Here is a 12,063-nt window from a genome sequence, read left to right as displayed (position 1 = left end):
CCGAGCCACAATAAGTAAACTGTGAACGATAGTCATCTCTGAGATTGCGTACCAGTGGAAAAAATGTGCTAGTCATAAGTTCCCATCTAAATTTAGTCCTTTACCGTTAAAATAAACGAAATGTCTCAAACTCCCTAACATCTACTGCGGAAGACAGTGAGATATAAATAAAACATCCAGAGAAACTTTGAGAAAAACTTACCTTTTAGTTGGAATAATATATGAGAATAAAATCAGACTGATTAAAGTTTGTACAAATGGCAGGGTGCGTTCAGTGCCTTGCTCAAAAGCATCTGGACCTTAGTTCAAGTCTGGATTAATGAGGATTCTTATTCTTCTTTCAGTGCCCCTTTCATACTCCTCTATCACCGTGTGCCACTAGTGCCAGTTCCAAGCCCGGAAAAATGTGGAAGATTGTGTGGAGCTTTTTGATTAAGTCACTTTGCATTAATCATACAAAACACAGATCTAAAAAAAAAAAACAGATACAGAAAACACATTTATTTATAAACGAAATATACAAACTAAACATTTACAGGTTACTCAATAAATAAGCACCATTCCATGAAAGATTGGAAGAAGTTGCTACTTCTTGCGACGGTCATGTTTCTTTATGATGTCCAGGAGGTTATTTGTGGTAACCAGTGAATCCTCGTGGTCCTTCTTGTTTCTCTGCTTTTCTCTCCTTTGCTGTTCATGGAGGTGCGGTGAGTTTAAGAGCTGAGGGGGCAAAATGGAGCCAGTGGGTTTGACTCGACTCACCACCTCCAGGAACAGCCGTTTGTTGTTGTTGTTGAGAAGAGTGATGGCTGTTCCTCTGTGTCCAAGCCGACCTGCTCTTCCCACCTAGATGGGAAAAAAAGGTAATATTAGATTAGCTGTTGTAATTGAAAGGTTTTCCTAATGAAACTACATCAAAGTGATACTAAGCAGTGCTGACTAACCTGGTGGACATACTCATCCATTGTGTTTGGCATATCAAAGTTAACCACCAGTCTGACATTGACCAGGTCCAGCCCTCTGCCCAGAACACCTGTACTGATCACTACCTCAAAGTCACCATCCAGAAGACCCTGAAGAGAAAACCACAATTAGAAGTCTGTATGTACCACATACAGCAGACATTAATAATGAACTGCATTTACTGGCAAGCCTGTTTTTATTAGCATGTTGTTCCCATAATTATATTTTACACACAGCAGATAACAAAGCAAGGTGTCCATAAAATAATTCAGCATATTTATGTCTGATACAATCAGCCAGTAAAATTACATACTCTAAAAGTGGGACTCTGGGATTATAAATCATTTTGACTCCTAATAATTTAGATTTATTCTGGATTATTTCAGGCCTTGTCTAACTGTTTCAATAAAGTCACACCTCTTTAGTCACCTGTTCACCTATAGAAGTTGTGATCTTGGAAAAGAAAAAAATTGTCAGTATTTAAGAAGAAAAGCACGTAAATGGAAAAACAGTGTTTTTTTCTGCATTGTGTCTCTTTGCATTGGACATGCAGACTAAAGCTAGATCCCTGGGGAAAGCCTCAGCTGTGGGTATCTGTCTGTGCTGTTGAAGATAAACACTTTAGGACACCAAACATGGAAGCATTGTTTGGTTTTTCTTCCCTGTGCATGTTTTCCCACTGGTCTCACCCGGAGGATGCGGTTGCGCTCCCACTGGCTCTTGTCAGAGTGGATTGCCACGGCAGTGAGGCCCGTCACCTTGGCGACTGCCTCGCAGAGCAGATCAGCGCCGAGTTTACTCTCTACAAACACTACCACTGGAGGCTGGTACAGCTTACCATCCTGAAAAGTGACAAAATAAATTTTTTTTAAACATTTTACATATTTTCTATACAAAAATATTGCCAAAAAAGCTATACAACTAATACATTATGTATACTATGTGCCTGTAGAGGCATCTACATATCTGGATACATTCCAGCACTCCAACAGGTAACTGTAACTTGACAAGACAGGAAGGAAGAAATGCATACTCCCAATCATACCTTCTTAATTTCACTGTTCTTTAGGAGAACATTCTGTAATCTTGAGCCAACTATTATGCACTATGCTGTAAGACCTGCAATATATGAAGCAACTGCTTTGATTAGTTTTTGAGTCATGTCCACTCCAGATAGTTGGTTTTCTTGCCGTGTCTTGTCCAAATCCCAGTTTTGTACCTCTGCAATTCCACAATTCACTCACCACTCGTGAGACAATAGCTTTACACTATGAGTTACTGAGTTATAAGAAAAGAGTCTTATGTTACTCAAACTACAACCTAAGAGCACTTTTCTACTTCAAGTTAATTAAAGTCGACCATTTCTGTTTTATATAAACAGTGCAAACTATTGCTGGGATTCCTGGAGTGGTGCCGTGGCTCTGTGCCCACCCGTTTCCTTCAGATAGAGGCCAGAGTGTCCACAGTGGCTGTCTAAATATGGCAGAAGGGGAGGCTGGTTCTTTATTGGACTTTATAATATTCCCACCAACAATAGCCAGCTGTTAAAATACCAAGCTGGTATCAGTGCGTGTCAAGACTGAGCAGTAAATGAACTGTAACCTAAAACTGATCTAATGAAAAACTTTGTGTTTTTCTTCTAAAGTACTTTCTTTGAGTGCAATGACCAATTAGACCTTTTTTGAATTCAAAAACTAAAAATATCTACTGACCAGTAAAAGAAACCATATGCTGGCAGTGGAGGTGTGTCCAGAAATACTCCACTTATAATAAACCTTTTAAGACTTCATGATTTTTAATCTAAAAACTCAAAGTTAAGATTGAAAAGCATCTAATCTATGACCTACGTTGAGAATCTCAAACAGCTTCTTCTTTTTGGAAGGTTCCTCTACCCAAAGCAGGATCTGTCGGACGTTGGCGCACGGCTGGTTCTTCTCCCCAATAGTGATACGTACAGGGTCACGGACCAACCGGGCAGCCAGCTCCTCCGTCCCGGTGGGGATGGTGGCCGACGCCAGAAGAGTCTGATGTTCTTCTGGGACTTGCTCAAGAACCTCCAGAACCTGCTGCTGGAAGCCCATCTTCAACATAGTGTCCACCTACAGGATGCAGCACAACTTTCATGTTGCAGGACTCTCAAAACTGATTTGAATGATGAATACTTTCAAAAGCTGTCATTATGTTGTTTGTTCTAAAAGACACAACTTTTACATTACTAATCCTTAAAGCTATATAAATTGAATTGAACTGAATTACTTTGTCTTAAAGTGCACAGTTTTTGTCAATTGTGAATTTCAATATGTTTGTCCTACCTCGTCAACCACCACAATCTTCACTTTGTCAAGCTTCAGCTCTTTCTGCTTCAAGATTTCAATGAGCCGCCCAGGAGTAGCGATGACAATCTAAAGGAGATTTAGAAATGAACAAAACCATGGCATGGGACAAATGTACAGCCTCAAGCTTTGACTGCAGCAGGAGGAAATTATTGTTTAAGAAAAACAAAACAAAACGGAGACTGTACTTTGATGCTGCTCTTCAGGCGGTGGAGCTGTGGGGGAAGCGGCATGCCTCCGACCAGCAGGGCAGTTCTCATGTTGGGGAGTCCCATCACAAGCTCCTTGGCCTGTCTCTCTATCTGAATGGCCAACTCCCTGGTGGGGGTCAGGATCAAAGCCACAGGGCTGCCCACACTGTGTGCTGATTTCTGAAAGCAGAAGCAATGTTGCACACTGCATGTCACCAAGAGAGCATTTGTGAATTTTTAAATGTAAAATTGTTTGTGTCTTTTTGAGAATACATTTATTCAATTCGACTCTTTTATCTGCAGAGGTCACTGGCAGCTACGGAGCAGCTTTTCTGTCAGATACTGGAGTCTAGTGTCTTCCTAAGGGGTAGCTCAGGAGGGCAAATGCTTGATACAAAAGCAGATTCAGTCCAGATTTACATATTTAGATCTGGGCTGTGGTGCTATTTATCCAGGCTGTAGAAATGTCTGCCTCCTCAAATATAATTTAACTTGATGGCATTTGCATGTGGCATATTAGCTTCAATACTGTACCTCGAGTGCCCTCACGACCACTGGCAGCAGAAAGGCTACAGTCTTCCCCGATCCTGTGTCAGCGCTCGCAATCACATCCCTGCCTGTGAGGCCAACAGGGACCATCTGTATCTGGACTGGGGTAGGTGTGTCATACCCCGCCTTTTTCAGGTTACCACTTAATGTGGGAGGGAAGCTGCAGTGCTCAAATTCAACAACAGGTCTTGTGACATCTCTCCCCTGGGTTTCTATGCCCAGCTCCTGTTTAATTCGTTGCACTTGCTCCTCTGTTAGGCCTGATATGAACCGATCTTCCCTGTAGGAGTAGCCTGGTTCACTTTCAACCACCCTACCAGGGTCAGCAGCTGGCTGTTGACTTTGAACAGTCCTTTCATGTCTATTTTGGTCCTTTTGCATAAATGCATCTGCCCCAGTCCCCATGCCCATTTGCACTAAATGGCTGGCTTTGCATTCGAGACTGCAAACATCATTATCTGTAGCATCACAGATGTACTCTCCATAGCGACCACACATCACACAGACAGGTTCTCCTGGCCCAGGCCATCTCTGGTTCTTTTTAAATGATTTCACTGGTTCCTCCTCCTCATCATCATCAACATCACTGTCATCTGAGAGGGAGCTGTGTCCATCTTCGGGTGCTAAGCTCTCTGCAGCTGCGTGTGTTGTCGCATCTCGTGTTTGGGTGTCTTCACATGCTTCCTCGCTCTGAGCAGGTGTCTCGGAGCTACTTTTGCTATCCTCCTCTTGAACAACTTTGCTTTTCTTAACCACAACTTGAGCCGATCCCTCGGCAGGTCTCTTCACCTTCAGGGCTCGTGGCAGAAACATGTTTAAATACTACCTGTAACCACAACAAAGCAGATGTAAACGCTCAGTTACGCCAAAAGATTTAGGTGACATGTTATGGCAGCAGCTGCAAATAAATTGAGTATGAAGAACCTCCATAGCTCACTTTTTTTAAAAGGGCCAAATTGACTTTTTCCAAATAAAAGTTTTAAATAACTCCTGCTGCGAAGAAACCAAGTTTTTGAGTATTTTGAAATTACACTTCTGAGCCACCATTTGGTTGTTACTTACAAAAACAACATTACCTCTTCGCGTCAAATCCTCTGACAGTCGCAAACAGTTCCCGACGCACACTGATGCCGCAACATTACTTCCTTTGCACGTTGGGAATTGTAGTTCGTAGAGCTGAGTCGCTTTCCCCCCTGTTATTTACATCGCTGTCTTTAGCAAAATTGTATTTAAAACATGACGTTTTAAAAATGTGTATCTTTGTATACTGACCTCTTCTTATTCATTTCATTTTTTTAATATGTCATATTTTACGTTAAGGGTGCGTTCAGGGTAACAGAGTATGAGTAAAAGTAATAAAAATGCAGCCCATTAAACGAATCCGGGTTGGAAATTTTGCAGTGTAGCAAGTTAATGCCGTTTTACCGACTATATTGCGGTACAATATGTTTGTGGGCGGTTGATTCCAAAGAATTAAGATAAAAGTGTTAAAATTCCCAGTGGAGTTTGAAAGCACCGTTCACACATGCGCGTTGGACAACAAAACGTGCAGAGCTAGAGAAAGCCTCAGTGCGGCAGGAAAACCGCATCACGGCACCAAATAGAGGACCGAATGCAAAACACACAGGTTATTCATACAATGACACATGGCCATGAAAGGAAGAAGCCGTCTGCTGCCAAACAACTCAAATAATGGAAATATTGTTGTTTTCATTCCAGTCGACGAGCATTTTTCCCTCCTCTCTGATTTTCAAGGAAACCTAGCTTGTTCAGACGGAGAGCCTTTCAACTGGTAGAAAACAGAATGGATGAAAAACACCAGGAGTAGCGACCTATTGTGTGAACGAGACCGAAAAAAAACAAAACAAACCTAGCCCCAAGAGCATTTTATTACTGGAAGGACATGCATATCTGTGAATAATCTGCGGAAAGACAGACCATCTCTTCAGTTTCCAGCTGTTTATAGTTTTCCACCAAATTCCAGTACTGGGATGCTTTCGCTTCGTAGGGTTTGAGGGAACAATCAAGGGGTGAAATATGGGTGAAGTTCAGGACGTCAGGGATGTTAAGAAGACGTTCGTTGCTCCTGCAATAAAGTCTTTTGAGCACTATGACTTTTCCCGAGCCAAAATGTGTTGCAGCCTCACATGGTTGGTGGCCAAAGCATACGGGACAGGTAGGTTCATCACCGCACCGACTGCAACAGTTAACCGGACGCAGCACGAGTCTGTTTATGATTTTAATGCTTTTCTTTTGATTGTTTGTTTTTAATGCATGCTTGTCAGAATCCAAATAAACCCAAAGCAACAAATGTGTAATGGAGATTTATGATTTATTATCAGTCAATTCCCATATGGGCTGGTTCACATGGAAACTACCATCGTTTGCAGTCATTTCTTATGAGGAAAGCAATACGTGTTATACCAAACGAAAGAAAGGTTAAAAAAAACACTTCCTGTGGTCCCTAATCAATGGGGTGGGTGGGTGGTATTTAATGGAGAATACTTATAGAGATATTAAAGTACCTGTTTCAAATGATGTCACCTCCAGGGTGCTGCATCCATGTCAGAACTGCAAAGTAAATAGCCTGCAAAGTAAGTATGGCCTGACATCCTGTGACACCTAACGAAGTGGATGTAATCCCACAGTTTCAGTGGAATTAGCATTAAATACTATAACTGATATAGGGGATGCATGGATGCATATCCAGCAATGCAGTGATAATAAAGTGGCAAATCAGTGTGATTATGTGGCTCCCATTTGAGCATCTATAATAGAAAACTACAGCACAAACATCTGTTTTGGTGGAGTATCCACATCTTTTTTGGATGCACGAGGTAAAATGAACAACAGCGGGAAAAGGTGTTTTTTCAATTTTATAAAAAGGATCCAAGCAGTAACTGCAAATGTGTCTTAATAAATGCAGTGCAAGATCCTTCTGTGCTATCCTTTTCCCATTTTATCAACTCGTTCATCTTTATCTCTTTTTTTGTTGTTATTGTATTATATTCCTGATTCATACACATCGTCTCAGTTTATTTGAGAGCGTCATTCCTTGTTTCTGTGTTGCTTATATCTCAGCAAACATGAGATCCCTTGCTGATTCTCTTGTGTATTTTCAGTCAGAACTGAATGAAATGGGCTGATTCCAAAAATACAGCCCCCCAGAGAGGGAGGGGAAGGGCAAGAAAGAGAAAGGGAGCGAAATCATCTCCAGATCCCAGCCTACGCTGCTGTGAAAGCTTTACATGCATCCGCCTCATTAGATTGAGGCGAGAATACATCAAGAATATGCAGTCGAGTACATGCGAGATGTGAGCTGTACAGCAGATCATCTGCTGTCAGGAGTCGCTGTCAAATGCTATCCCCCAACATTTACAGTGTCCTGATTCAGAACTCAGAACAGCAGCGCCATTTAATACCAGGTAAAAACCAGAGGCTGACAGACAATGAGTGTAATTCCCTCTGTATTCACTTAACAAGACGTTTTTCCGGATGTCCTTGTTTAAAGTATTAAGTTGTAACAATGACTGAATGGAAGATTGTGAGTCTGCATGAGTAAAAGCTCAAATACTACCAAGCTAATGAAAAAGATAAAACCGACTTCTTCATGCTCAACGTTTTCTTTGTCCTTAAAACGATTAGGAGCATGCCAGAATATAAACCAGGACACAAAATGTTGAAAGATAACATAAAAAATCGTCTCCTAAGCAGCTCCAGAGGTGGTGTTCCGTGAGCTCAGCCTGACCTCTGACCTCTCCCTGTGGATGATGAAGGCGGTGCGGGGGGTTAATATAAAGACAGTGTATTTTTTGTTGTTTGTTAGGATCCTTAATATGAATATAGTGCTGACAGGAAACCCTGTAACCTGGATAGTTGCTACTTCTGCCTGCGATTCTCTGCTGTAATAACACTGTGTACAGATGACCTTGCTGATAGCGGTCAGTCAAAGCAGGTGATTCATTGACCTCCGTGTGCATGTGCTGGAGGATGGGCAGCATAAAGCTGTCAGTGTGTGGATCACCACTCGCACACACACACACACAGGCTTTTATCCTAATTAAGATCCATTCTCCGTGCCAAGGAGACAGGGACGAGCCCTGCGTCTGTTTTGCTTGCAGACATAATTTAATGTTTTCAAATAGTCTCATTTGAAAACGCTTAATCATGGCTTCCTTAATCTGCACCAGGGAAAGAAGGGTTTGCAGTAGCTTTACTAACAACTGTGCATAACATACTTTATGTTCCCAGACGTGGATTTGTGAAAACACTTGATAGAAAGGTGTGGGCCAGAATTGCTCAAATTATTTGTACGCTATCCCCCGTGCAGTGGACTTGCCTGAGGTAATGAACACACATGCACACACGCTCACGTGCAGCCTTTCTCTTTGATGAGGCAGGCAGTGAGAAGGGTGTTCCCAGGGAGCTGGAAGCTGCAGAGATACACACTCGATGAATCGATCAGGTTACCGCTCATCCTGCAGTTGCTATAGCAACGCCAAGGTCTATCCACACATATCCATGTGATGTTATTGTCAAAGCATGGCAACGAAAACAAGTAGTTGTGCCAAAGTATTGCTAGACAATCTGTCCACAGAGGGAAAAATCCTCAGTGAAGACAGATTTAGAATAACACGGCCCAAACTTGATATTAGCTCATCTGAGTTTATCCTATTTTTTTTTAATCGTATTAGAAAATTTAAATGACTATTCATTAGAAAGGTAGAAAACTAATGCTCCAGAATGCTTTCAGCTGTTTTCCTCTGTTTACATCAGCGCTTTTAATTATATACTTGTTTACCTTCTCGTATATGATCCTCAATGATGTGGCAAGGCAAGCAATTTAGAAACATGCTGATGTTTGCCAGCATTTTAATGTCTAATATGAATTGATTCATAAATTGTTATTTAAATGATTTGGCGCCATGTTGCTATTAAGCTCTGCTTGTCAGCTGATTCTGCTTCCTCTGCTCTATCACGCAGACAGCATCCCAGCAGACTTGAAGGACCCTTTCTACACAGACCAGTATGAGCAGGAGCACCTGAAGCCTCCTGTGGCCAGCCTCCTGCTATCTGCAGACCTCTACTGCAGGGCCGGCAGCCTTATCCTAAAGAGTGACGCTGCCAAGCCGCTGCTGGGTCACGATGCTGTCATCCAGGCGCTAGCTCAACGCGGTCTGTACGTCACCGACCAGGAGAGACTGGTGACTGAGAGAGACCTGCGAAAGAGGCCTCTGCAAATGGTAGGGGAGCTGTGTGAAAGCTGATAAACTGTACACAGTAAAGATTCTTTCTTATGTGCGTGAATTTAGTAATGTATTAGGCGTGCACCCAGCTGTTGGTGGTAATACAGTGGTAGTAAACCTTTGCTTTGCTTTCTCAGTAACTCAGACATCTATCACGCATACAGTCTCCTTCCTCTTCCGATTATTTGATCTTGCTGTTGCTGAAACTTTACTTAAGCAGACATTCTGGTCTGTCGAGGTGCAGAAACGCATATTTTTACGCCTTCATGCACTCAAATACAAGATCACCCTGCAGCTTTTTCTCTCCCAGCTACATAGTATATTCACATTTCATGGTTTCCATAGAGTATGCTGTTCCTTTAGAATATTAGAGTAAATAAATGCATTTTACTTATTAGCTTGATCAAGCCAAGTTTAATATTGTTTGCTAAGGTACTAAATGTATTCCCTTATTTAAACTTATGTGCAAACCTTTATTGCTTACTGATCAGGACATTTTTTTCCTTCCATTATTTGTAAAACATTTCTCTATGGTAATTCAGGTAAACATGACAAACCACAGTAGTTCTTATTCATGTTCATATATATACAGTTTGGCTCATACTAAACTGTGATTAAACTACTTTGTGGAAATCACATAGTCTCTTAATGGAGTATAGCTGGACACCAACAGCTTCTACACATTGCATTAGAATAACAATGCAAGATGACCAAAGTGTAACAAGAGAATGCAACAAGATGGAGAGTGTCACTTACACACATCTCTCATACAGATTTTTGTCTTGAATTTGTCATTTCTCAAGCCGATTCACACCTCAAGGCTTTTACTGCTCTGTGCAGGTTGGTATTTTCTTCATGAAAGCATGCTGTAGGGTGGGATTTACTGTACACTCGCAGCTCCTCTCAGTCTGTCAGTGTCAGAGATGAGATGACTTTGCAGGAAGCATACTGCGCGAGATTGAGGTATCCTCATTATTTTGGGGCAAAATCCCAATAGGAGGCTTTATTGCTTCAGTGAATTTGCAATTGCAACACAATTAGCACACAGTATGCCTGCAGTCTGCTTGTAGAGTCTTGCTGGTTTTAATTTCCCTCCAATGCTAATGTAAAAGTTATTTAAGTTTTGTTTGCGGTTACGTTTAAAGCACTTAGTTTCCAGATTACTACAAGTGTTTCAGTGCAACCATTTCTCCCAGGTTTAAATTTTAATGGGTTTTTAAAGGTAAGGGAAATCTTGCACATGTGAGTGTTATTTGGCTAGTCTCACTAATAATAATAATGGATTGCATTTATATAGCACTTTTCAAGGCACCCAAAGTGCTTTACAATTCCACTATTCATTCACTCACTGGTGGAAGCAGCTACAGCTGCCCTGGGGCAGACTGACAGAAGTGAGGCTGCCATATCGCGCCATCGGCCCCTCTGGCCATCACCAGTGGGCGGTAGGTGAAGTGTCTTGCCCAAGGACACAACGACTGAGACTGTCCGAGCCGGGGCTCAAACCGGCAACCTTCCGGTCACAAGACGAACTGCCAACTCTTGAGCCACAATTGCCCCAATGCAAGGATTCTTTATTTGATTGTAATTCACTGCGGTTCATGGCTGAATGTTGTGCTAGAGGGTGTCAGCATTTGTGTTTGTGTGACAGAGCAGGTTTTTGTGAATGTGAAAATGAGCTGTTAGAAGAGTGTGAAATTACTTTCCTTTTCCATGCTCTGTCCTGGCCTTTTTCTTCTGTTTTAATCATCTCTTCTTATCTTCTTTCTTTCTGTGCTTTTTCCTTACTCCCTAGTTACCTTCCTGACACTTTCAAATCCCCTCTTTTACTTTATTTCCAAATCTTTCCCCTTTTTTAATCATTCCCATTAAATCCAATCACTTCCCTCTCTGTGTTCACTTGTCTTTTTCCTTGCTCCTTATTCCTCCCACCTCCTGTTTTGCTGTATCCCGTTGCTTTGTTCTTGGCTCTTTGTCTGCACCACCATTGGTCTTTGTCTGTTAAAAGTTGTCATTAAATCCTTGGTATTTCCAAGACTGGACATTAAATGAGACACGAAGATGTGATTTTTCTCAGTTTTATAAATGTTACCCAACAAGTCGACAAACAATCTAAACGTCCGGTGCAGACAGATTCTATGTAACTCACACAAAGTGTACAAAATCTGTGCAGTGTCTGAATTACGTTGATGTGAGAATAAATAATAATCCACTGAACTGACAGCTAGTGCATTGTCTTCATGAACACTGCTGGGGCAGCAACCTGACCCAAACCGAGCAAGTGTTTCCACTAGTGGAATGATTGCAGTTTGATAAGCACTGCGAGACAGTATTAATATTGATCAGCTGGCTGCACACTGCAGCTCAAGAAGAGCTTTATTAATTATTAAGAGACTGTTTGAGTGTCTACCTTGGCTGTTAGGTGTCTGACGTGAACTCATGTGATAGAGAAAAAGGCATTTCTTCTGGAAGAATCAGACAAGGTGGTTTGCTGTGTTGAGAAGTTTTAGTGAAAGAAAAACATCACTGCTTTTACTCCAGAAGCAGAGACCGAGCACCTGCCTGCAGCTGTATATGTAAGCTGCTCGGGATAAGAGCACCAGCAGTGTCGTTAAATAATGCTTCGTGGCATTTTGGCTTAGCATCTTTTTTGACTCAGCAGTTTGCATGAAGAATAAGAATATTCAGAATAAGCAACTTTAGAGGATGTTGAAGGCAGCTTTAGTAGGTCAGGCAGCTACAGAATCAGATGCTGCTGACGTCTCGTCTGACACGTGTCAGGAC

General features: G+C 41.8%; 2 protein-coding genes across 7 annotated transcripts in view; one reads left to right on the top strand and one right to left on the bottom strand.

The window, feature by feature from the left end:
- Positions 1-486: 486 nt before the first annotated feature.
- Positions 487-5,186, bottom strand: ddx59 (DEAD (Asp-Glu-Ala-Asp) box polypeptide 59). Of its 3 annotated transcripts, none has more exons than XM_085433184.1 (8): positions 5,113-5,186; positions 4,022-4,862; positions 3,485-3,667; positions 3,276-3,365; positions 2,811-3,062; positions 1,653-1,805; positions 945-1,073; positions 487-846 (listed from the first exon to the last, which is right to left on the bottom strand). In XM_085433184.1, the coding sequence occupies exons 2-8, from the start codon at positions 4,847-4,849 to the stop codon at positions 586-588; spliced, it is 1,896 nt and encodes a 631-aa protein (XP_085289310.1). In that variant the 5' UTR covers positions 4,850-4,862; positions 5,113-5,186; the 3' UTR covers positions 487-585. The 3 variants fall into 3 exon arrangements, with proteins under 3 accessions (XP_085289310.1, XP_085289311.1, XP_085289312.1); XM_085433185.1 differs by having other exon boundaries at positions 5,099-5,170; XM_085433186.1 differs by lacking the exon at positions 5,113-5,186 and adding an exon at positions 4,974-5,088.
- Positions 5,187-5,577: 391 nt separating this feature from the next.
- camsap2a (calmodulin regulated spectrin-associated protein family, member 2a) overlaps positions 5,578-12,063 on the top strand; it is a 45,114-nt gene continuing 38,628 nt past the window's right edge. For all 4 annotated transcript variants that reach the window (XM_085433183.1, XM_085433181.1, XM_085433180.1 and 1 more), the window contains exons 1-2: positions 5,578-6,212; positions 9,020-9,279. In XM_085433183.1, the coding sequence (XP_085289309.1) occupies positions 6,074-6,212; positions 9,020-9,279 (399 nt within the window). In that variant the 5' untranslated portion in view covers positions 5,578-6,073. The remainder of the gene's footprint in view (positions 6,213-9,019; positions 9,280-12,063) is intronic.

Source organism: Copadichromis virginalis, linkage group LG15 (assembly GCF_057382275.1).
Source record: "Copadichromis virginalis isolate Kocher_CV1m ecotype Utaka linkage group LG15, C_Virginalis_male_GT1.1, whole genome shotgun sequence".
NCBI lineage: Eukaryota > Metazoa > Chordata > Actinopteri > Cichliformes > Cichlidae > Copadichromis > Copadichromis virginalis.
The sequence above is the reverse complement of the archived record's forward strand: the minus strand, read 5'-3'. Positions and strand labels throughout refer to the sequence as shown.